The following is a 25,290-nucleotide window of genomic DNA, read 5'->3' as shown; positions in this document are numbered from 1 at the left end:
AACATCATTCTGTTGGCTGTAGGAGCAGCAGAGATGGCAGGAATGTGGCTGGATCAGTCAGAATAACTTCAGAATAACAAGGTTCCTGTATTTATGCCTTTCTATGTTGGTGAACACATACACAAGCATAGAAAACTGGAGAATTTTTATCTCAGCAGTACCCATGGGGCACATGCATCATCTCTTTTCTCTAAATGGCTTGTGTGCAGTCACATGCAGCAGTGCAGAGCTTATGATGTCTTTATTATCTTGCTGACTCCATGTAAACCTCTTTTTCTCTGCTGTTTTAAACAGCCACGTCTCCTATTTTCCTGTTACCTCCAGAACCCACACAGGGTCAACAGCTTCCTATTACTGGGCCCTGCAACATTGACCTCTGCTTTTTTTTTGCTTTTTTTTTTCAATGCATTATGAGATTCTTGTTCTGTGGTATTCAGAGAAAAGATTCATGGAAAAACCTTTTGGCTCTTACCTCAGTGCCCACAGGATGTAGAAGTGCTGTCCTCAGTTCCATGCCACCTGCAACCCACCTTTTTCAGCACTGGGTCCAGTGTCCATGGAAGTCCCATCTTCTCTCAGTAATATTATCTTCTCTCTGAATTTGATATGCATTTGTCTTTTTTTCCAGAATGGGCTGCAAATGATGTTTTGTATTACACAGCTCAGAAGAACCTTAAATGCCAGAATGTATTCATGACCACTTTCACTTACCAGAAATGTACTAAGTTAGTTTATACAGAACAAGATGCAAGGTAATGCATACGTAAAATATAACAAGTCCTTTACATATTTTAGAGTATTTTATATGTAAAATATAGCTGGTTTGGAAAACAAAGTGTTCCATATTATATTTCAAATAGTAAAATTCATTTTTGTGTTCTGTGGTCAGTAGTGCCTTATGCAGCCTGAGAATGTTCTCCTTTTGATATGTGATCAACAGAGATTAAACTTTCCTCTCTTACCTCATGAGTTCAGCTGAGTTTATAAATGTCAAGGTCACTCTCAGGTCAGGGTGTCCTTTAATGAATGTGTGACAGTTTCATACAGGGTAAATCAGACCGTGGACTTCATTTTGTTTTCTCTGCTATTGATGTCTGATCTTTTAAAAAAAATACATAAGTTCAGGCTAATCCTTGCTCTGGGTAATGGATGAGCAAAATCATTACAACATTCCAAGAGACAGAACTATTGTTGACTGAATACCCTCTCAATAACCTTTCTTTAAGCAGTGGTTTAGGAAGACAAGAAGGCTCTTTGCTAAATTGAGCACAGAACTAGCTTTTCAACATTGTAGCACATGGTATATTTATACAGCATTGCATAAATATTTGTTATTATTCTTAATTCAAGTTACATATTCAGTAAAGAAATGCCTATTATACTTTCATCAGAAAAAAAAGAAAACAAAAAAATCTGCAACAGAGATGGAAGAAATAAGATCTTTTTTTTCCAGCTGCATTTGATGCATCGTTTTGGAAAATCAAGTTGCACTGACCTGGCACTTCCCCACAGGGAAACTGTTGGCATAATTCTGAAGGTCACAGTCATTACAGTAGATCTACTAGAAACTTACTCTAAAGGTTCATGTGCTATTGCAGCTCATAGCTGAACTCCTTCATCGGAGATGGCAAGACATTCTTTTGTATTGCCATTGAGCACTTCTGTTCTGCATCTCACCAGCTCTTCTAGTTGCAATCAAATCTTTTTTTAGAAGCTGAAAATTTATTGACTTTTTTTTTTAAAGCTACAAAGAAAAAAAATGTAATATCAAGGTCATAATCCTTGGGGAGAAGTGTAATATGCATTTCAGCTCAACCCTCTTAGAGGCAGGATCAGCAGAGCTGAACTCTTGGAATCTCTGCTGAATGCAGTGCCACATTCTTGCCAAATTCATGGATATTAGACAGGCAGGAGGCTGATTTTTCTTGCAGACTTTAGCTCTCCCAGTGTGTGCCTGTCCTAAAGATGTCAAGAGGGTGCAATTAGAAAAAAATAATAGTACCAAAAAATTTTAGATCCTCCACCTGCAAATAATTAAAGGCACTGAAAATACTATCTAAAGCATCCTTTTCTTCACCAGTCAAATACTCTGAATCCTAGAGAGATCATCATTGCAGTCATGTATCTGATCTGTGTGATGCAGATTATGGTACTCAACCTAACATTTTCTTGATGGAATCTGGATCTTCATGTTGGACAGTTTTGCTATTAGAGACATCCAGTCTTAAGGGTTCAAAATGGCAAAGAGACTGTTCTGATCCAAGATGTGACATTCCACTTAATTTGGATGACTCACAGAAATTTTAATCTGAATTTCAGCCTGAACTTCTCTACTATTAGCATCCAGGCACTGGTTATCAGTCTGCTTTCTGTTTCTAGATTTCAGACAGATTTAAATCCAGTATGCAGTTCCTAGTTTCTTAGTTCCAAATTTTCCAGTTTCCAGTTTTATCACTTCAACACTGTCCTTCTTGCCTCATATAAGCCTCTGTGCTTTTTTTTCTTTTTAAGTAGTACTTTTTGTCTTATTTGCTTCATTTGACAGTCAGGTCAGTAGCACATAGATATTTTATCAATTTATTTTTTTAATAGCTCTTACTTTTGTTATTGCTTATTCCTTATTTTAACTATCATTATTTTAACTATCCATTACTACTTTTTTATTTTAAATAGGGTTACAAGCTGAATAAAAAGTTCTACATTTTGCCTGAATTTTAAAGCCTGTATGCATAAACAAGCTTCCAGTTTAGCTCAATAATACAAAAACCTGGATTTAGTTGGGCAACAACTAAATTGCTTTCCTTGCAGATTTCAGGTTTCACACAAGATTGAAGGGTTCTAAATACCAGGGTAAATGCAGCAGAAGTGGGTCTGGGAGCCAAGTAGCCTGAAATTTCTCCAGTCTGCTTACAGAAATGTTGTTTCTTACCTTGAAGATGGAAGCCCATGATTCTGAAACAACTGATGTATTTTAAAATACTGATAAAATTTAAGTTTTTCTTTTCTTTTTTTTCAATGATTCCCTACAGATTCTTTGTAGACCTTTATTGCACAAAAGACAGGCGTTTTCTCACTATCAACAGCAACAGCAAGACAACCTCAGAAGTTTGGCTGGTTGACTGCAGACATCCCTTTGAGTCACCTGCTCTTGTACAAGCACGAACCACGGGGCTCATTTACCACATTGAGCACAGGAAGGACCAGTTGTACATTCTTACTACATATGGAGAACCTGCAGAATATAAGGCAATTTTGACTGATAATTACATTCATAGGATTAATTTAGATGCCTATTGTAGGTCATATAGAAATAGTAAGGTTGGCTTTTAATTCTGTTCATCATAGCTTACTGAAATAAATTAAGAGAGAGAACTGCATGGATTAAAAAGACTGATAGTGCTGCATGGAGTCTCACCTGTAGGAGGCCAGTTTGATCCTAACTCCTTTGACAGCATCAAGAAGTTTCTATGCTTCAACAGTCTTTTCCCCTGTATCAAAAGTTGGTGATCTCACTTTGTGTAATCAAACCCACCTACAACTGTGCTGGCCACACTGAAAGCACTTACTGCATTACAGTCTTCTGTAGAGTAATCTTTGAGACTTTGTCTTCTCCAAATGTTACTGCATTGTTCTTCCATTTTGCCTAAGTAAAGGGAGTTTAAAAATCTCCAGTTTTAGACAGGCAAACACCCCAAATACAAATAAGTATTTTTTTGCAAGAAAAATGTATGAGATCGCCTATAAGTCTGTACCTCTCATTTGTAACTCTTAGTACATTTTAGTAATACAAGGGTGTTTTGTTTTGTTTTTTTTATAGTTGATGAAGGCACCAGTAGCTTCCAGTGGCAAGGAGAACTGGCAGTTAGTTTATGCACTGGAAAGGAAAACCAAGCTAGTAGACTTTGAGATGTTCAGTGATGACTGTATTATGTTCCTGAAGAACGCTGGTCATCTTTACTTAAATGTGATTTCTTTTGTTTCACACTCAGTTCAGTCGATAAAGGTATGTTTTAGCTTGGTTTAAGCAGCATAATATTTTTCCAGCTTCTTTTCCTTTTTTTTTTGGCATAACATACTGAAAGCAAAGATAAATTCCAAAAGCAAAAAGTGGTTTAGAAACTATTAATACTGGAAATTTCATCATTATGACTAATTGTACTACCTGTGGCTGTTCTTCAGGATTTGATGTGATGGCTTATTGCAGCATTTAGAAAGTTCAGCTATCCTGTGAGCCACTTCTTTCTTCAACAGATTACAGTCAAGCTCTTGACAATACAGCTGATTTCTAATGTAAACAGGACTTAGTTCCCTAAATGCTCTACTTAGTTTTACTGAGCCTTTTTTTGCCTACACTCATTGGTGTAAGCAAGGCCCCTCCCACAGGAGAAAGAAATCGGAAACCATACTTGTTCAGAAAACAAGTATGGACACTGTCCCATAATAAATGGGAAGAGTTGATATTCAGTACAATTGGTGCAAAGGATTTGCTTCCATTCTCTAGTTATTAAATACCTGTGGATTAAAAACAAAGTGACTTAAGCCAAATCCAATTTCTGAAGATCATTCAGGTGAAATATTTAATTGATTTGTTTTCCTGAAAAATAACAGTCTGAACAACTCACAAGTTTATTGCAACAAGCTGCCAATGCTGCACTCTATAAAACTGCTACAGAAAAAGGTTTTTGACAAAGTACACCGTATGGTCTCCAAAATCTTCAATTTTTTAAAATGGCCATAGTTTATTTATTCAGAAAGGGCCTGTAGTTACTCAGGAGAACTTGGACTTCTGCTGCCTTTTCAGAAGCCTCTAGCAACCTAACCCAAGTAAGTAATGGTCTGGCAGAGGGTTTGGCTATGTCCCTGCTGCTCTCAAAGAATGAATCTTGATTTCTTTCATTCTTAGCAGAGTTAAAAACCTTAAATATAATAACAGTAAGTATCTGAGGGTGAATGTGCCAGGAAAAGGTTTTGTTCTTCACAATGGCTGGCACTAGGAACAAAGTTAAGAGGCAGGGGTTTTCAGTGGCTTAGCATTACTGAGCTAACTCACAGTAAAAGCATAATAGCTGACATTGACTTGGCTGTATAACGTGTTGAAGTAGAACTGGAAATGTAAGGAAAATAGGATCTAAAAAATAAAACTGATGCAGAATAATTTCAAATGTTTTCTTTTAAAATGTCTGCACTAATACCCATTTTGAACTGAATTTGAATTTATTTTTTGTTTTTAATTCATTGTCCAACTTTATCTAATGGTTTTGGGGGAAAAGTTCACCAGTCTTTCACTTCTTGACTGTTTTGTTACTGGATTTAAACGAAATACATACATACAAACTAAGATAATTAGTTAATATCCAAAGCTACATACAAAGATAATTAGTGCTACATACAAACTAAGATAATTAGTTAATATCCAAAGTCTTTTACTCTGAAGGACATATTAAGCAAAATTTACAGAAGCAGTGTAAGGGTCTCACTTGAAATGCCATGTTTTCTCAGCTACCTACGTGGGCCTGTGAATTTGAATTGGAATCTCATCCTGAACATAGCACCAGCACCTGCTATTTTCAGCTCTCCTCCCCAGTACACCCCCCTAAGCGTTTTGCATATTCATTTAAAGAAAATAATCTCATTGAGCAAGCTGTGCAAGAGGTACCAATTATTACAAATTGTCACACTACACGTTTACTAGCTAAAAGCAAGGTAAGATTTTTCCGTCTTTTTCCCATTCCTTTTATTCTTTCCTTCCTCCCCACCCATTTAAAGAAAGTGCATTTGGCAGGGAACAGAGATTAAAAAATGTAAAGAGCAGTTGGTGCTATAGTTATTAAACAGTGGGTGTTTTCTTCAGTGCTACAGAGAAGAACAAGAAAGAGTCGTGATTTTTTTTTTCCATTAACCTGGGTATTCCACAGGAGATAACAGCACACGATGAGTCAAGAAGCTTAGTATAAGTGAGAATTGCTAGTTGATGTAATGGTATTGTACTCCACATGATAAATGAAAAAGGTGCCAGCTGTTGAAAAGAACACCCCACAACCAGCTGCACAGTGCAGATCAAGAAAGGAAAGTTTTAACAGCCTGAGTTTAAAAATTTGGAGATGTTAATAAAGAGTTTGTACTGTGGTAAGTGGTAAACTCTATTGATAATAACATATATTCTTGGTGTTAAAGGGGGAAGGAAGACTTGGGTGCTTTGGTATTTTAAAAACTCCTCAGGTGTTGCACTTAAATGAATTTATACTCTGCATCTGTAAGCCCACACAGCAGAGGTTCAGTCTCAGGCTTTATTTTTCAAGAGTGCTTTGTACACTCTAAGTGAAAAAAAATTACTGTAATCAAAAAACCACATTTTAAAATAAATAATTGAAGTTTTCATTGCCATGTGTCATTGAGATTTCTGCAATGTCCCTTATTGTAAAACTACTCCTTCTTTTCCAGGATGAAACTTTGGTGCCAATTACAGTTTTTCATAATAAGAATTCTAAAGAGCTACACAGGAGACCACTTCTAGTTCATGTATATGGAGCTTATGGCATAGATTTGAACATGAGCTTTAAAGAAGAGAAGCTGATGTTAATTGAAGAGGATTGGATATTAGCATATTGCCATGTTAGGTAAGTCAAATATAAAATGGAAATAAGATTTTATTTTGCAGGATACACAGGTACTTGTTCATGTACAACTGAAGATGCACCTTTTTTTGTGTGTGTGTGTACCTATACCTAATTATTCATATTTTGTTAGATTTTTTTATTTAGGTAGTTTTTAAATTTACCTCAGGGAAAAAAACCACAAAAGCACACTACATTTTAGGTTTCCTAAATCTACATGATGGCTGTATGTACCTTTTAATCTTTTCAAGTCTCATTACTTCTTGTCTCATCTTTGCTCAAGAAAAAATTTGGTTAGATGCTCAAATTGCCATGACATGTTATCTCCCTCTCCTTCTGAGTGCATTGTGTGCTAATGCTCAGTCTGTGTCTTCTAAAAGCGATTTACATTCCACAGCAACAACTTAGCATTTAACCTGCAGCCCTTATTCTTTTATTGGCTAAATCATCTGTTTCCAGTTTAGCTACAAATCTACCAGTGCACAACAGGCTTCAAATTTTTCTCAGTAGCTAGGGAAGATAACAAAAGAATCACTTTAGGGAGGGGAGGCAAGGGGAGAAATGAATAATTGTTGGAAATACCAGTCCCAAAACAAATTCAGCAAATATATTCAGTCTGCTGTACTCAGTGGCAAGCATTGTGCTGTTCTTCCTCACACCCCACTAAGAATCTTAAGATGCAGGTCAGTCCTACATGAAGATGGATTTGTCATCCAAAGATGGCATCAATCAAATCAAATAATCCATTTGAAACTTGAAACCAGAAGAAGAAGCTTCAGGTGGCTTAGAACCAAAATTGTGGTTGCATAGAAAGAGGTATAAATTATTTTTATAATTCTGTACTACAAAACATAACATTTCAAGTAGCATTTGAAATTCACAGATTAGGGGAGGAAAAAAAACCCAAACCCAACTTTCTAAGAGTCTCAGAATTTAAGCTAAGTGGAAGACAATTCCTGAGAGTCTGGTGTGGAGCTCAGAAATACTATTCTACTGTTTTTAATAAGTAATAGTGTTAGTAATGGAAGTATTTGAAATATTTTTGTAGTTTCCTGTATAAAAAGATAATATTATCTGATTTTGTATTGCCTACAATGAAAATGTCATTTCCTAAAGTGTTGCTTTTCCTGTGGATTCCAGGACACAAGCACATGTGCCCTTCTACAGTTAGTATTTTCACCAGTCATCATGACTGGATTTATTTTGCCTTCATGTTTTCTCTTTTAGCCATAAAGAAGGATAAAGGCAAAAGTGGAGAAGAGTTAATTGGGAAAGCAAACTGTGATGTGCCACTCTGTGGCTGCTGCTGTTCTTTAGTTATCTGAAGCTATGCCATGTAATGTTTTCTGAATGTTTCCAACTTGAATTGCATTAAATTTCAGGGGTGGAGGAGAGCAGGGCCTTAGCTGGCACAGAGATGGATGTCAGCATAATAAACTCAAAGGTCTCCATGACCTCAGGGCTTGCATCTCGCTGCTGCACCAAGTGGGATTTTCTCAGCCCAAGCACACAGCCCTGGCAGCTGCCAGTGCTGGGGGAGTTCTCGCTGGAGCCCTGTGCAACACTGACCCAGCCCTGCTCAGAGCTATGGTTTTACAGGTGAGCTGCTGCAGACCTTGTACACATTATAACATTATACTGTGTTATCTCTGTTACTGTACCACTTTCAGAATTGGAAACATTCCAGTTCAAAGCTCACTCTCCTCATTTGTTTGAGAACATCTTGACTCAGATATCCAAGATCCTCTGTCCTATTTGCCAACTTTTTTTTTTTAATGACTTCTAAGGCTCCTTTCGTAGATGTTCTAAATACAATGATGAAAACTCATCTCCCACTGACAATTGAGGAACAAGAAGAATGGGGAAATCCATTAGAAGATGAAAAATGTATGAAGTATATCAAAAGCTATTGCCCATACCAGAATATTAAGCCACAGGTAAAACGATGCTTTCTGTGCAGAATACTTCAGGCATAAAGTGTAGTGGTTTATAAGAAAACCAGAAGTAGATCACTGATTTTTTTAAAAAAACTCCAATATACATTATTTCAGTAATAATCTTTGCAATAGTTGGAGTCACGAGTGACTACTGAAATTAACCCAATGCCTTCTCCTAAATGATATGAATTTCTAAATTTGCTTTTGTTTTATGACTTAGGAAGTAATAGATTATTGTGTAGCAAATATCAACATGCAAAATGCTTTCTTTTGTGGGGGAGTTTTGACATTCTACTGTGTTTTACTGGATTTTTTGCAGACACAGGAGGAAGGAGGTTTCCACTGGAGGTATTTTCCACTGACAGAAACTACCTCCACCTGAGGTATTTTCCAGTGGAGGTGGAGGTATTTTCCACTGATTTAATACCTTTCTAGAGGTATTAAAACAAACACTGAAAGGGAAAAGGACCTATAGCTTTGACTTTGTCATCTCAAGGGAAATCTCTCTTTATTTGACAATGTGTTAGCTGGGTTGCACGGCTACCATAAGTAAAATTCTTACTATTTAAAAACCAACTTCTTGGCAGAAAGATTGCAAAAATAAACTTTAACTATTGTTCTAAGGTAAACTATTACATGATTATTACTCCCTTTTTTCATTTTTTGCAATCATCAGCAAGCAGACAGGCATCAGGCCTTTATCAGTGGGAAGAGGATGTTTTTATGACCTTTTGCAAGTACATTATGCCTAACTGTGAAGTCATTTTTCAGACCAAAATACCCTTTGCACTTAGAGTGATAAAACTCTTAGAAAACACTAAGTAATTATGAAATAAATGAGTTCTTAAATAAACCCTAACAAGTTATATAGTAAGAGAAAAATGTGTTACTGTTTGAGAAAGACCAGTTGTCAAGTGTTTAACTGGTTTTGGTTTTTAATCTCAGTGCTATCCATCAGTTTTTATCACGGCGTATGAAAATGATGAACGGGTACCACTAACAGGAATTTTACAGTATGTTCAGAAACTCAGAAAGGCTGCACTAGATCATGCCAGCAGAACAGGTAAGAAAGGTAAGGATAAGAATATCACAGATAAATGGATTTAACCAAAATCTTAATAGTCATGTAAATTAAAGATCACAGAGATTGACTCCCCCTTAAATGAATTCAAACACAATCCCATATCACCAGCTCCACAGCAGACTCAGAACACTCTCTGAGATGCAAAACCAAAGACTGGAAGCCTGTCAGGGGGCTCACTCTTTCCTAGGCCTCCACACAGGGCAGTTGTTGGATAGTGCAGAGTGAACACACACTGTCACTCCAGCTGCTGACAGGGCCAGACTGCAGTTCTCAGCAACCCTTGGAGAAAAATCTTACTTTTGCTGCTATACAAAAACCTATTTTTCTCACTTTGCTAAAGCTGCAGGTCCTTAGTCCAAGCTAGAGTGACAACAAGGCCAAGGCACAGGTGCTTTTATACCTGAAATTTAACCCTAGCTTTGGGAGTTTCCAGCAAAAGGTACATTCAAGCTTGACAAATTTCTTGTACCATCCAGTCTGGGGAGAGGCTTTTACCATCATTACCAAAAGAGATCTTGAATAACCTTTTCTACATTTCATGATGTCCTGTCTCTGAGCAGCACAACTGCACTGGTTGAGAAATTGCAGCCAGTGCTGCAGTTGCTGTTGTGCTCTTTGTGCAGGAAGAAAAGAGCATGTCTTTCCAAAAATACTCAGGGAGAACAAACACACTAAATAGATTAATATTTTCCAAATATGCAGTTATTAGAAATACAAATAATTCATTCAGAAAGCCCCTCTACAATTCTCTTTTTCTTAAGGAATAATAGAAATTCTGTCAGGACAAGAAGGAGAATTAGCTATTCTTAAACAATTCACATACCCACTTAATTTTTTCCTTGTCCATTCAATGTAAAGTGATCATCAGCTTCATTGTTCCAGGAAATTGGATTCCTAATATCATCCTAGATATCCAGGCAAATGGCAGTCATTGTGATTCATCCTGGGAGCACTCACTGAATGAGGTATGGTCCCTTTACTGCACAGCTCCATAACATGGTGCAGGGGATATTCCCCCTCAAGGAATACTTCAGCCTCAGTAGTTGGGCAGACATTGAATGTATGTTTAAACGATAAAGAAAAACTGCTAGAGCAACTGCTGATTTTACACACACACATATATATATATATAAAATTTTAAAACCCAGCAATCTTTATATATAATTATATCTATTTTTATACATATATATACTTGTACAGATATACAAGAGAGTGACAGAGTCAGATTACTGAAATAGCCTTAAAATAGTGTTCAATTCCCACTGTAATGTGCTAGGAGACTTGAATGAAAGGTTCCAAGTTGTGCAAAACATCGTTCCAGCAGGAAGAGTCTTGCTCTGTGGGGTATTAAGTGCTTAAAACTGTCATACTATTTACTCCTATCTTCCTCATTGTGTAAAACATACATGATGGGTTGGTTCTTTGCATTTTGAAATGCATGATCTGTGCTATCACAGCTGTTACAGTTAGCTTTCAAGAATTTGCACTTTTTACAAGCATGCTTGTTAAAAGCAAAATACTGCCAAGACCTAACATATTTTTACTGATGTCTCAGACTGTCACAGTTGGATACTAATTTTATTACTCTTAATTTTAACAAATCCTAGAAAATGTCAATTTGGTGGTTGTGGCAGTTATTCCCCAGATGTATTCTTTCAGGAAAAGCTCCATGCTGTCTTAGGACAAGGTATTTCTAAGCATTAGTATAGAAAAGGAAGATTACTAGAATGGCTGCACAAGAGCCTGAATGTTTAGAGTGTGAAGAACTTTACCTTATAATAAAATATTACCTTGTAATATTTTAATAATAAAATATTTACCTTGTAATAAAGTATTTTCATTATTTTAGGTTGCGAGACACCTTGCTTTTCTGAACAGAGAACTTCAGGAAGTGTGCCATCCCCAATATCACAGCAAATCCTGCAAATAACTCCCAAACACACTGACCACCTGAGAAACTTACTGTCAGATTTGGATTTGTACAGAAAGCAAACACCTTCTCCAGAGGATCTCTCCTCTCGGATCCCTGCTTTATGGGCACAAGCACACAGAGCTGGGTGTGGCACTGCCTTACAAAAATACAGACCAAGAACTGGAATTCTGCCCTGCCAGGCTGTGCAGAAGCAGCTGCCAGCAGAAATGAGTTTGTGCAGCAGCTCTGTTCACATGAGCCAGCAGAGCAGCAGCACACAGAGCCCCACTGGAGAGCCACAGGCACTTGGCACAGGCAGCCTTCCTGTCCAAGGTACATCTCACACAAGGCAGCAGAACTCCTCCAAAGCATCTGACATTCAAGTCTCACTGCTTCCAGGACTAATCCCATATGTAGGTGATGGGGGTTGCTGCCCTCTCTCTCTGCACAGCAGCCATGGTGTACTGACCATGTGGTGGGACTGACCAAACTGCAAAGAAAAGCACTCTCAAGAACAGGAATTTTAGCAGAACTCTGATCTGAATACATTAATCTTTCAGTCCCTTACCTAGCATGGTAATCTTAAGAAGGAGGTGCCACATCTCTCAGAAGGACAAAATCAACGTGTCAGAAGATGCCGGAGTATCTCCAGAGGGTAAAACAAAAAGAATGCCCCCACTAGAGTAGCCTGATTCATAGCTTAGCTGCCCTCTGAGCAAGGCACAAATCTGCTGTGCCTTGCTTGTTAAAAGAGATGTGTGGTGCACACCCAGGGCCACATCAGCCTCTGCAGGTGCAGCAAATGCAAATCAGAGCACCTGTAGTGACATTCAGTAGGGTTGGTTCAGCTGCTTCCTCTGAACTAAAGTACACACCCCTCACCTCAGCCTTAGGGCAGGAGAAGAAATAAGAGAATGCAAACATATTCTAACTCAGCAGGGAAGGGGAGAATCAACTGGAAATGCAGTTATGAGTGTGGAATTAAATACTAGCTACATTTTGTTCTTTTTCTTTCTAACTTTGAGGAGAATCAGAGTTATTAGATTTGACAGAAGAGGTGAAACATCACAACAATATACACTAGTCCTGCTTGTGTTCACCTGTTTTAGCAAATACAGAGCCACCCTTTTGGAATAATTTTTACAAATCTGCAGACTTCTAAAAAGTTACAATGAACTGCCACAGGCTTGGGATTCCACAGGAGCACTTACAGGCTAGCAACCTCCAGGGTCAGCAGCTAGAAAGCAGCTGTTCTCTCTCCTCCCAAAAATACATGCTTAAACAGGACAGTTTTTAGAACAGGTTTACTTTTCTTCTCCACACATCCTAAGGGGAAGTTGATACCATTCTTTTTCCTTTTCATCACAAATACTGATACAAGACAATTATGTATCTGATTTTTCAGGACATTTATTTTGTATACAAATAATTTTGTATAAAAGCTGAAGAAAATGGAGTATTTTTAGCATTTCCCTGAAGCTAATATCTTCTAAATTAACATGAAAGCACAGGTATTCTACACCTCTACTTAACAGTTCACATAGAGTAAATTGAGGGCCTTGGAATAACAAGCTTTTTCTGCCACAAAACATTTCCCTTGAAAAGCTTCCATAGTATGAACAGGCTTTGCTGTTGTATATTCTAGGACCAGGCCTTCTCCCATTTCAGTTTTAATAAGTTTGGTATTGACCACTTTACCAGCATTGCTAAAATGAGTACTGAGTCTTACTACAGCTTCAGAGGGAAGGTTAGGAACTCTGGCCTGCAGGTCTGTTGTTGCCTCCTGGCCGAAGTTGAGCACCATCATGAAGACTCTGTCCAGCCCATCCAGCTCCCTGACGTACACAAACACGTTACTGTCATTCCAGACGTGGCACATCCACCCTCGGTTCATGGGGAGCTCCTGGTTCCGCAGCAGAGTCAGTGCTCTGTACAGAGCCAGGCTTGAGTTGGACCAGGCGCTCTGGATCTGCAAGAGTCAGCACCAGCAGGGTCAGCTCCTGGCTCTGCAGGGAGGAAACACAGCTCCCTTCTCACACCCACCCAGGCTGCTGGGAACGTGCCTGTCGGAATTCCGTGCTGACAATTATCCCTCTTCAAATCTGTCTGCAAATTTCACTGAAAATCTGCTTTTTCTGTGCACTTCTTGGCACGTGTGGAGTGGCAGTCACAGAGTTTATTGAGCATAACATTTCCCCAGCACTAAAGCGATTGCTTCCTCCCCCAGCTTCCTTTCAGTACTGATGATTCAGGAGAAAGCCACAGCCATTCAAAGCTTGACACTGAATCTTTTTCATTGAGTCCAGTCACTGGGTTTATTTCATGCTTTATATTTCTGCTATCTTAGCTTTTTTTTTCTGCCTTCAATTTTGGGCAGCAATGTAGGTCAGCAAAATCTGTTTGATTCACTGCTCTACTTATGTTAGAGTCAGTCTATGTCAAGTTCTTGTAACAAAACCAGTGCTTTCTATAGCAATAGAAATGGGGGAAAAGAGACCAGTTTTCAATTTAATATCAAAAGGATTAAAAGGATGTTAAAGAGCCAAATTGCAGCATCAACATCATAATTGTAGCTACTCTGCTTAAATGAATATAGATGAAGTAGGCTCCTTGTTGTGCAAGGATTTCCTTTTCTAATAAAACTTGTGAGGATTCAGTGCCTTTTTTTTCCCTTGAGTTTGTTCCTGCTACCAATGCTAACTACTACAAGGAAGCCAGAGCAAAATAGGTACATTAAAATAATGAAAATATTTTGAGACCATTAGTTTGTTACACATGTAGATACCTACTTCCACATTTACACTTTGGTAGTCGGAGTTAACCGGTAACCAGCTGCTGTTGCCTTCAGTAAAACCAGCATTAACTTTTCCATCCCACTGCATGGGGGATTTCTCTGGGAGGGTTGCCTAGAAAATAGAAGTGGTGATTAGCATAATAAAAATTATTCTTTGAATAGCATGTTCTCACCTCTCCCAAATTCTCTCTCTTTCAGTATTGCTTTCTTTGGTTTAAGTTAAAAATAATGAGGATATAATTGTGGTCCAAATCTAAGGAGAAAATGAAGACAGTTCCTGAAATGCAGGGGAGGGGATTATCTCAGATACAGCATTGCTGGGTAAAACGTGGAATTCCCAAATGACTCTTACTGGAGTTGCCATCCTTTGCAACAGATGGTTGAATAAAAGTTTACTGATGACAGCCAAGATATTCTGATAAATATCTAGACATGCAGAGAGTGAATATGTGAGGTAATGAGTCCTTAGAAGAGATGTCATTAAAATAACAGTAAACAACAAGTAATTGCTGTTCAGTGTCTGTTATTTTCTAAGTATTGCACTTTTCACCCCAGAACTCTTCAAGCTTACATTTGCAAGGGGTACAATTTGACAGGACTGTTTGTGTTAGAAAGGTAAAATTATTATTTCCAAATGCAAAACTATTGAAAACTGGCTTTTAGCTGATTAAAAAGTGTCGATGTAGAAAAAGTCTGAAGTTCTCATTTTGAAGAATTCAGAAAAATTCTGAAAAAGCTTCCTCATTGTTACTGAAGAGCTGCCAAAAGATCTGACACTTAAATTTAATGATATAAGAGGGCATAAAATATTTTGCACATACTTTGAGTGTTTGTTTTCCATGAAAACTGTTTTTCATATAAAGGACACTTTTCAATACAATCTGTCAGAGCAGCAGCCTAACAAAAGAAATTGTCACTTTGCTTTGTGACATTATAAATAATGGGTTTCTCCTTTTTAGCATATTCTGAAAAGCAGGGAAAAAAATCCTAAGTTTTCAACACTGGTAACACTGCCTCTCATCTTTACCTCTTTCAATGTCTCCTGAAGTGTTTGAAATGCTGGGACTAAAGCCTGTATAATCCTGAGCAAATACTCTCCATTTTCCTAAGACACCCATTAATCAGGGAGCCTTCCTCTCCAGCCTGGATGAAGGGTGGGTTTGCATTTGTTCCAAAGCCCTGAGCCACAGGGTAGCCACTAAAAGAGAGTGAACCCTGAGGAGCTCAGGGTGAGCCACTTTTCTTAAGAGAATCACTCTGTCAGCAGTAATCAGCAGCAGCAAGAAAATGCAGGAGATACTTTGACCTAGGGTTTTCTCAGAGGAAATGAGATTTCCTTTTAAATCAGAGAATCACTTCCCCATATCTGAATCAGACAAATCTGGAGATGACCCTGTGCTTTAAGTACTTCTTTCCCTTTGATACAAAGCTAGCCAATGCCATGTCTAACATTGCCAGCAGCTGCCTCATTCCCTAACAGGCTTTCCACAGGAAAAGCAGCATCTGCCATAGGACCACGTTCTCATGGTGCTCAAATACAGTCAGGAGAGGCAGAGGTGAGCTGCTCCCTTTTGGCACAGACTATGCATGATGACCGAAAGCCACTTCTGCTTGCCACCAGGTAGCCTGCCCTTCGTGCAGATCCCTTTTTCTGAGCTTGGGCACACCCATGACAGCCATGGCTGGGACAGAATCAGAACCATGATTTCCTTTAAATAACAGCCAGGAAATAATGGACTCTGGCACGATGATGAGGGCACTTCCATGGGAGGAAGGAGATGGCTCTGTTATCTTCCCTCATGTGTCTGCAGCACAGCTCTCCTAACCCCTGGCCAGGCCCAGAGCTGGCACGTGCTGTTCCTTCTGCTGAAGCACCATTGCTGGAAACCATGCAAGACTGATCCAGAGAAAGATAGAAATCAGCATCCATAACTGAAGTCTACCAGTTCAGACACACATCCAGGCCTTGGTTCTTGTCTCTGGCCTGGCCATTTCCACATGCTGTACAGAGGTTTGCCATGAGGAACATGGAAAACCATTTAAGCAGTGAGAATGACTGGGCTTGCTTAGCAAAACAAAAGTTCTTGTGTTTTTGGGTGTTCTGTTACTTGGAACTAAACAACAACAGGACCAGAGTTTACATGCTCTTCACTTACATTTTCTGATGCAATGTTCTCCATGCCTATTTCTTCACCATAGTAAGTTACAGGAGTGCCAGGGAGGGTTAAAAGCAGCATGTTCATGACATTGATGTACTCCTTCCCAATCCGAGTTGAGATCCGATCAGCATTAGGACTTCCAACCTGAAGAAAATGTCATTCTGTTAAACACAGATTATAAAATTTCATGCATATGTGAAATTGATTAACTAATTTAACAAGGTAGTAAATGTTTTGGGGTTTTTTCTTTCCCTTCCAGGGCTCTGAGGTACCTTGATGCCATTACAAACTTCTGTTCCAAAAAATTTAATACACAGAAGTCCTGCCAGCAGCACATGAGGCAGAAGTGAGGAAGAGATGACAAATAACAACTGTCCCTGCTTACAGTTCTCTGCTATTTTCTCTGCTGTGTGAGGACTGCTCTGCTTGCTTTAAAAAGATCCTTTGCACATTCCAAACATGCTTCCTAGGAAAAAGAGGATCAATGTTTTAAGTTAACTGCTCTCCACTGCCTGCTCTTCTCTGCCCTAGCCCTGGGCGGGTTCCAGAATCCATTGCAGTGAGTCAGTTTATGGTAAAAGATAATTATCCCAATTCCATTCTCACTGGTGGTTTAGCCATTGGAGACACTGAGGGAGAGGCATGATCATAAATTCCCTTCTGTCATCCTTGCAAGGGGAGTGGAAGGGCAGCAGAGCCGGACAGTGTCAAGGACTCCAACTACAGCAGCTGAGATTTTTCACAAGCTCAGCCACGGGCCCAGGCTGCTGCTGATCCCACTGAAATCAGAGTGTGTCTGTGGTTTCTGTCCCCTACAGGAACAAGCCCTTCCTATGAGAGTTGGTCTAGAACTCTTACTGCCCAGTTTGGCCATTTTCCTGCAGGCATGTTTTTCATCCACGAGTTGACAGCTTCAGAAATACTGTTGCCTGATAGATTTTTCATGTTAATTAGGTTGAAGTTGAAGGGAAAATCTGCTTCTTGGATAAAAGTCGTTCCATAATACATCATTGTTGCTTCAATATCTTCCTTTTCATCATCATCAGAACCCATAAATCTAAAAAGAAGTACACAAATAGCTTTTTTGGCTCATTTTTGGTTACACAGAACACAATAAAGCTAGAAATGGTTGGACACAGAGCATTAAGAATTATGGTCACTTCCCCCTCCCCATCTAAAAAAGACTAATACAGAGAAATGGTAAGGCAGACAAGGAATCAAGGAGCAGTACTCCTTGGAAATTGCTGGAGAAAAATCTACAGGAGTCAACACAAGGCTAAAGTATCTGACTGAGGTTTTATCTTTTTGAATCCATGTCCACACACTCCATTCCAGCAATTTCCATGCTTTCCTTCACAGAAGAGGACCTGAAGGTCCCTCAAGCTGACCACGAGCCCCTGCAGGCGGCTCAGGGCATCCTGGGCTGCATTAGGGGAGCGCTGCCAGAAGTGAGGACAGTAATCCTTCCCTTAGTCTGCCACTAGGGCCATTAGGGACTGAAACATCTCCCCCAGGAGGAAAGGCTGGGGCTGATTAGCCTGGGGAAGGGAAGCCTCAGGGGGATCTCATCCATGTACTGAAGGGAGGGTGCAGAGGTGACAGAGCCAGGCTCTTTTCAGTGGTGCCCAAAGCCAGGGCCAGAGGCAATGGGCACAAACTGAAACACAGGACAGGTGCTTCCCTATGAACATCAGGAAACTCCCACCAGTCAGGGTGGCTGAGCCCTGGCACTGGCTTTTCAGGGAGGATGTAGAGTCTCCATTACTGGAAATGTTCAAAAGCCATCTGGACAAGTTCCTGGACAACTGGCTCCAGGTGGCCCTAAAAACCAGGGGGTTTGGATCAGAGAACCTCAGGAGGTCCTTTCCAAATTCAACCTTTCTGTGATTTTAACACTCTCTGACTGTGTGTCTCACTTGAACTGCACCATTAAAACTAAAGAATAAATCAGTCACAGGGTTGATAAATTAGTACCTCTGACTAAAATGTTTTCTTTTTCTGCTCTACCCTTATACAGTCCACAGATGGAGCAGAGCTAACAGGGCCAATTCCTTTCTGCTTACACTGGGGAAGAGACAGTACAGCCTCTGCACTGGAGGATTTGCATTTCTGTTTTGTATTATGTTAGTAAAAAACAATTTTCTTGCTAGCAAGAGGGAGATGAATATTAGAAAGGACTGGCCAGCTGTGCTGGTTACCTGTATCTGCCAGGCTCTCTGCTGAACTCATCCATGGTGTGACGGAAGCTGCGGACGATGTCATGCAAACCAACTTGGGTGGTGGTGTAGTCATGGTAGAGCTGGGAATAGGCTGTGATACTCTCCTTAAAGCAGGGTATAGTACTTCACATTAGTTCACCAATGTTCTAGGTTTCACAGTTCTCCAAATTCTCCCCATTCTTTCCTGAGACAGTGCACCAGTCATGAATTTTTACTGAAATGAGTTCAGCATGCTAACACCAACAGCACAGAGCTGAACTGCACTTGAGGAACTCTGGAGTAGCAGAGGACTGATAATTCTGGATCCCATCCTTCAGCAGGGAAAGCCCAGCCACAGCACTAACCAACAGAGCCCATCTGGAGCAGTGAGCACAGCATGAGCTGTGGCCTCAGACCAGGCTGGAAAGATGGGCAGTGCCTTGATAGAGTAACACAACATCATCACCACCTTGGAGCTGGCCAGCTGCCTGTGACTCCCAGCTCCACAGGAGAACAGTCTCATGGTGCTGGCACTACCTGGCAACAACATCAAGTTCACTATCAGAGCAAAAGCAAGTAACATAAACAACAGTGAATGTGTTTAATCACCTCTCATTGCCACACATGGCCTATACCAGTGGTTTTTAGTTATGCTCCTGTTCTTACTGGGGCTTCCAGGTGGTGAGTGCTCTTTGTGCAGAGTGCCTGGGACCCACCCGCCTCCCAAGGCTGACCTGATTTTCCTACAGCCACAATTAAGACCAAAAAGAGTCAAAGCAGGCACTCTTGCCTCCATAGGAAAAGCAGGAAAGAAAGCAAAGACAGAACATAAACATTACTTCATTCTGAGACTTGTTCACTGGAGGCTCATCCCGGAGATGTGTTGCTTCTAAGAGAAATTTAACAGTGCCAAAACTAAGTCCATCAACTCCTTTGCCGAGCCAAAATTTGATAATATCCTAGAAAAAAGCAAAAATTGAAAAGTCTGAGTAAGCCCACTCCATTTAAAATAGTATACTGTTAAAAAGAAAACTAAACTTGTAAGGAGGTGTTAATACATAACAATTCATTTTTTGATTTGTACTTCAAATTTTTCTAGAAGCTACAGTGAATCATGTTGACCTAAGGTCAAATTAATAGCTAAATAAAGTATATCTTACTATTTCATTCATACAAAAAAAAAAAAAAAGACTGGTCTCTAACTTCTCCCATAATTCAGGAGACCAAAGCCAGGGCATGACTCACTAAAAGCAGTTTCTAATCTCGTCCCTCAACACAACTGGGCTCATGCTAAGTGATGTTGTTGATGAACACTCATGTCATGGGTGCACAAAATTAGAACACACTGATTCAAATATGCAGGAATATGTTGTTCTGCACAAACCTTGTGCCACCAATTTTCTTTAACACAATAGAGCTCTTAAAACATTTGTTCTTTCTTACTTGACTGATGTAATTTTGAACATTTTTTTCAGACTTATTTGTTGATTCTCAGGAATATAAGAAATTATTATCCAACAATTACAAATTCTATTGATTTGAAATTTCACTATCAAATTCCAATGTTAGTCACTATTAGTAAAACTATATCCTACTTCACTAACTATATTAGTACAGTTTTAATTGCCCCAGTTTTAACAAAGTTCAGTCCCTCTTGAGTGGTTTCTGCAAATGTCCTTTCAGTTGTGTCTTCATCAGAGGAAAAAATAATTTTTTATATATTTTTTAAAAAGTCTAAAGACTTGCCTTTTTAAAACATATGAAGTACACTTGTCTGAACAGGCTGGAGTAGAATTAGTGCACACTTAAGCTGTACAGATTTTTGTTTGGCAAATAAAGACTGCCTCACTGAGCTGCACTTTCTCATAGCACCATTCTGAAAGCAGCAGCTCTCAATACGGTGTCTGTCCAATACTGAATCTACCAAAAAATATCCATGCTTAGACCTGTGCTCAGCACAAAGGCAAACCCGGGTATCAGCACTGCAAACACCAAGCACTGATGTGTTTCTCACTGGCACCAATCTACATCTATTTACACATGAAAGCCACAACATGCTGGCTGCTGAGTGTGGCTGTTCTTGGGTGCCCTTGTGCTGCTGAACCAAAGACTTGAGCTTCTCTGCAGAAGTCCATTTGCTTCCTGCTCAGTTCCCCTAACCTTCTGGAACAGGATTTTGAACTAAAACACTAGATAAAAATTATTCTTTAACATGATGTTCATACACATTTACCAAAGGTTGGTGTTACCAGGACAAACTACCCAGCTCTCATGTTTTCTTTTTTTTTTTTTTTCTTTTTTTAATAGGAAATGCAGCATCTCTTTGCTACTGGAGTTTCAATAGTTCTCATTGTGTGCCTGAGTTAAAAGGTGTGACCAGAAGCGTTTTGTCTCTTCAAGCTCACGCAGTACCCCGTGGTGAGGGGAGAGGCCCGCAGAGACCATCCCAGGACTGGGCAGCTGTGAGAGCAGCGCCCAAGGAATGCACCACAATTCAACAGAACAAAGTGACAAACGCTTACAGATTCAATTAAACACATGACGTGGCTGTACTACTTGCTGAGGGATAACTTAGAGAAAGGGGAAAAAGAAGCAGCAGCTGTCCCGCTCCCCATATTTTAATGAATTCCACATTGTCAGCAAGGAAACAGTGCAAACAGGAATGAGATTCCATCGAGCAGCACCATCAGCACCACTCTCACTGTGAAAACACTCATGTTCCCCCTAGAAAGTCATCAGACACGTGGACAGATCGAAACTCACTATCTTCCCCTTATCAACAAGCCCAGGCATTCCTTGTAATTCAAATCAGCATTGCCTCTGCTTTCCCGAAAATGCAAACATCTCTCTGCTAAACAAGGCGCCATCCCTCCATTTGACTGGCTAATTAACAAGTCTTTGTATCAACAGAGATAAAAAACTTCTCTGCACTTGCCGTTCTACACAGGCTTCAGTGCAAGAGCTGCTCTGGCTTGGCTCAGCACCTGGGGGTTCCACACTTACATGGATTTCTTGTTGGACAGCAGCGTTGCGAAAATTTAAGTCTGGCTGCTCCTTCCCAAACTGATGGAAATAGCATTGTTTTCTCACATCGTCAAAATGCCAGCTGGAATTCCCAAAGACGCTCACCTGCTCAGCCAAGGGAGAGAGACAATCAGAACTACTAACTTAAACATTTCCTCCTGTGCACATATTAAACTGTGTGGCATTACAAGCACAAAATAAAGCACAAAATGTGGACCACATTTTGAACAGATTTTGGTAGTTATGATTTTCATTTCTTTTTGTCACCAGCTGCTCTCCCTTTAGTTGTGCTTTACCACATCTATTTCTTGTTCAGTATTATAGATTTTGAAAATTTTTTATTAAGTTAACTTTCATTGGGAAATATCTGGAATAGAGGGGAAAACGTGTGGGAACATTTATTTTGGAATTACTTCTCCTAAAACTTATTTAAAATAGCTTTGGTTAACTTAGAGCTTTCTACAATTTAGTATTATCCCTTTGAAGGGCCAACAACAGTCAGCAAGTTAAAAATGTTAAACTTTATCACCATCTCTCTAATAAAAGATTCCAAAAGCTAAGATAGTTCTTAAGACTCTTAAGTTTAAAGAGAAACTATACAAATTGGTACAAAGTATTAATTCCACCTGGAGTTTTTAGAATATACAAGTTCCTAATCATGCACCCACTGGTTCTAATCTAAAATAAATCTATTTGAAATAGGCAACGCACTTTCTGGCCTGAGCACTTTCCAGAAAAAAGGACAACAGCCAAGACCACATTGTTTTGTTGTAACCAACTATGACTTCAGAATACCTGACACAGTTTCTAGAACAGAATACCCATACACAGAAGGAACAAGTTGTGCCCAACCTTTTTTCGTGTGTGTCTGTGTTTGCTTAATGAACGAAGATTTAACACTGAGGAGAAGAAACAAAAGTAATTTTTAAAATTTCACTTTAAGTAAGAACTTTTCAAGTGATCTCCCAACCTGGTTCTGTTAATCTTAATCTGCACTAACTCATGTAGTAACATCAGTTTGTGCCTCTCACCAGTCACTTATAACCCGCTGTACACCAGGAGAATCATGTTACAGCTGATTCTGCCCTGTGGCACCCAGCTTGGGATGTGTGTGTGTCCCTTCCCGTGTTTACCCAGTTGTTGGGAGGGATGACTGAGCCAGCAGCCTGCCTGCAGTCCTGCCAGATGTAGTAGTCCGTGTACTTCCCTGTCCGATTGCGGCTCAGCTGAAACCACCGGTGTTTGTCACTTGTGTGGTTTGGTATTAAATCCATTATCACCTTTAGCCCTTAAAAATAAAAACAAAAACATAAAAACCCCATCAACCCTCCCCCTGCACTTCAACATTACATTTAGCCTTTTAAGACAACATTCATATTTTTTCCAAATGCGGCATCAGCGGTATTTGGGCTTCTTCCACAGCCAGAGGTCTGGTGAAGGACAGTGGCACAAAAACCCCACAAAAAGCACCAGACTACCAAAACAGTTAGATCTGACTGGTGTTTGCAAGTAGCTGGAACACAGCTTGGGAGGGAAAGGAGAGTGGAGAGAACAATCAGATTTCTGCAGTTATGAACCACTTTCACTACCTCTGACTTCAACATCTGTCTTGCACCTCCCAGGTGAGAAAGGCACTTCACCAGTCGGACTGAAACACACATTCTACAGTAATCACACATTCTTCATCACCCTTCCTAAATAACAGACATTTCATTGAAACCTCAAATATTTTCAGACTTGCAAACCATTTTCTGTTCAGCTCAGCAGCTGTAAGAAGAAACACCTGAGCAAACATTTGGTCTGAGGCATAAAAGCACCAAAGCAAGGATGTGAGGGCAGGAAAGAAGCATGTGTTCCCTCATGTTCAGTCAGGCAGAAATGCACCTCAGCTTGATCCCAGCCTTCCAGTGCCCGTAAGATAGGCCTCAGGGAGCATGGATGGCTGCCAGCCCACCACCCACAAACATCCTCCTTGCAGAGAGCACGCAGCCCCCTGTGCTGCTGCTGTAGCTCCCTGTGCCCTCTGTCCTGCTTTCAGCTCTGCCCCAGAGCCAAAGGGCAGGAGAAGGCAGCCACGGAGCTCACGTGGCTGTGGAGCTGCCTTGTACCCTTTGCTGGCACCTCCATCTGCTCCTGATTAATGCCACCTTGAAGGGAGTGCCAGGTGCACAACCTGAAGTCCCCATGAGTCCCCATCTTTTTATCAGAGTTACTTTGCTTGGAGGTGCAGCTTACCTTTGTCATGTATGGCTGCAATCAGATTCTCAAAGTCTGTCATTGATCCAAAAATGGGATCAATGTCATAGAAGTCTTCAGCTCCATATCCAAGGTCTTTTAAAGGGGACTTAAAGAAAGAGGTGATCCAGATGGTTTTTATATTCAAATATGTAATATGGTCCAGTTTTTCTTGAATACCTATTTAAAAAGAAAAGGACATCATCTGTTCAGGAAAGACAAAAGATTTTTGTTTGTACTCTGGTCCCTTTATCTTCCTGACATGTCACTATGGTATGCAGCTACAGAACAGTTTCTGCCCTTCACCTGCCAGTACTGTACAGTGTGACTATCACTCCTTGTTTATAAATGCACTGTCCATTTTGGTGCCGAGCCTCCCCTTTCTGCAAGGCAGTCTCAGCTCAGCTACTGCTAAGTGCCATTGCTTCCTTGCTATCAGGTGCCCCATCTCCACGCATTTTTACCAGCTGATAACACCTAGAGCATGAAGAAAACAAGAAGTAACACATCTTTCTCCCCTCTTTGTCAGCTTTAGTTTTCCTTAGGAGGAGCAGCCAGCAAACATGACCAGGTGCTCAGCACCATTCATCCTCCTGATTTTGTGGAGGTGTCTGACTCTGGCAGCAGCTGTGCTGCTGCTTGCTCTCAGCACCATCTCTCAACTTCCTTTCTAATTCCACACTTAGACTTGACTTGAGCAAACAGCTCCTGGATTTATTCACAACAATGTGAGCTGCTATTAACGTTGCCTGACAACTTCTCTTACTTCTCTCCATTAAGGTGGCTTTGTCCATTGGACTGTACTTTTCCACTGGTTTTCCTTTTCATATAACACATACACGCACAACTGTTACACAGCAAGAATGAAACCTGACTCACCTTTCAGATCCCCATTCCCATCCATGTTGCTGTCCCTGAAGGAGCGAGGATAGATCTGATAAATAGGACTGGCCTGCCACCAGTCCAGGCACTTTGGAGAGAGAGCAATGATGGCAATTGTAGCACACACCAGCACAATGGCACCAGCAATCACCAGCCAGAAGAGGATCTCCCTGGTGACTCTGTAGCGGGCCTGGCTGGAGAACTGCAGCAAGACCTCCTTTGGCATCCCAGCATAAGGCTTCAGCACTGTCTCCTCCACAGCCACCGGGTCCACATCAACACTGCACGTCTTTGGTGTTTCTTCTTGGCTACTGGTGGCCGTTTCCTTGTCCTCAAAATCCTCATTTTGAACAAATCCATTGTTCTGCACGCCTCCCTTCTCACTCAGCTCCATAGGTAAGCTCCTAGCTTCCACCTCAGCTGTTTTACTTGACAGTTCTTGTCCTGGAGA

General features: G+C 40.2%; 2 protein-coding genes across 5 annotated transcripts in view; one reads left to right on the top strand and one right to left on the bottom strand.

The window, feature by feature from the left end:
- Positions 1-14,203, top strand: part of PREPL (prolyl endopeptidase like) — a 21,003-nt gene extending 6,800 nt beyond the window's left edge. Inside the window, exons 5-14 of one of the 4 annotated variants that reach the window (XM_054514207.1) lie at positions 629-752; positions 3,030-3,246; positions 3,818-4,003; positions 5,500-5,703; positions 6,442-6,617; positions 7,997-8,213; positions 8,402-8,551; positions 9,497-9,623; positions 10,494-10,600; positions 11,485-14,203. In XM_054514207.1, coding sequence (XP_054370182.1) covers positions 629-752; positions 3,030-3,246; positions 3,818-4,003; positions 5,500-5,703; positions 6,442-6,617; positions 7,997-8,213; positions 8,402-8,551; positions 9,497-9,623; positions 10,494-10,600; positions 11,485-11,565 — 1,589 coding nt within the window. In that variant the 3' untranslated portion in view covers positions 11,566-14,203. The remainder of the gene's footprint in view (positions 1-628; positions 753-3,029; positions 3,247-3,817; positions 4,004-5,499; positions 5,704-6,441; positions 6,618-7,996; positions 8,214-8,401; positions 8,552-9,496; positions 9,624-10,493; positions 10,601-11,484) is intronic. The other 3 variants (XM_036379600.2, XM_054514209.1, XM_036379599.2) reach the window with 3 other exon arrangements.
- Positions 12,940-25,290, bottom strand: SLC3A1 (solute carrier family 3 member 1). The gene is made up of 10 exons (XM_036379603.2): positions 24,837-25,290; positions 23,958-24,137; positions 22,856-23,010; positions 21,702-21,827; positions 19,538-19,657; positions 18,699-18,823; positions 17,359-17,557; positions 16,498-16,644; positions 14,337-14,453; positions 12,940-13,516 (listed from the first exon to the last, which is right to left on the bottom strand). The coding sequence occupies exons 1-10, from the start codon at positions 25,231-25,233 to the stop codon at positions 13,076-13,078; spliced, it is 2,007 nt and encodes a 668-aa protein (XP_036235496.1). The 5' UTR covers positions 25,234-25,290; the 3' UTR covers positions 12,940-13,075.

The sequence above is a fragment of the Molothrus ater genome, chromosome 3, assembly GCF_012460135.2.
Source record: "Molothrus ater isolate BHLD 08-10-18 breed brown headed cowbird chromosome 3, BPBGC_Mater_1.1, whole genome shotgun sequence".
NCBI classification, from domain to species: domain Eukaryota; kingdom Metazoa; phylum Chordata; class Aves; order Passeriformes; family Icteridae; genus Molothrus; species Molothrus ater.
Note: the sequence above shows the minus strand (reverse complement) of the source record. Positions and strands in the feature narration are given on the sequence as shown.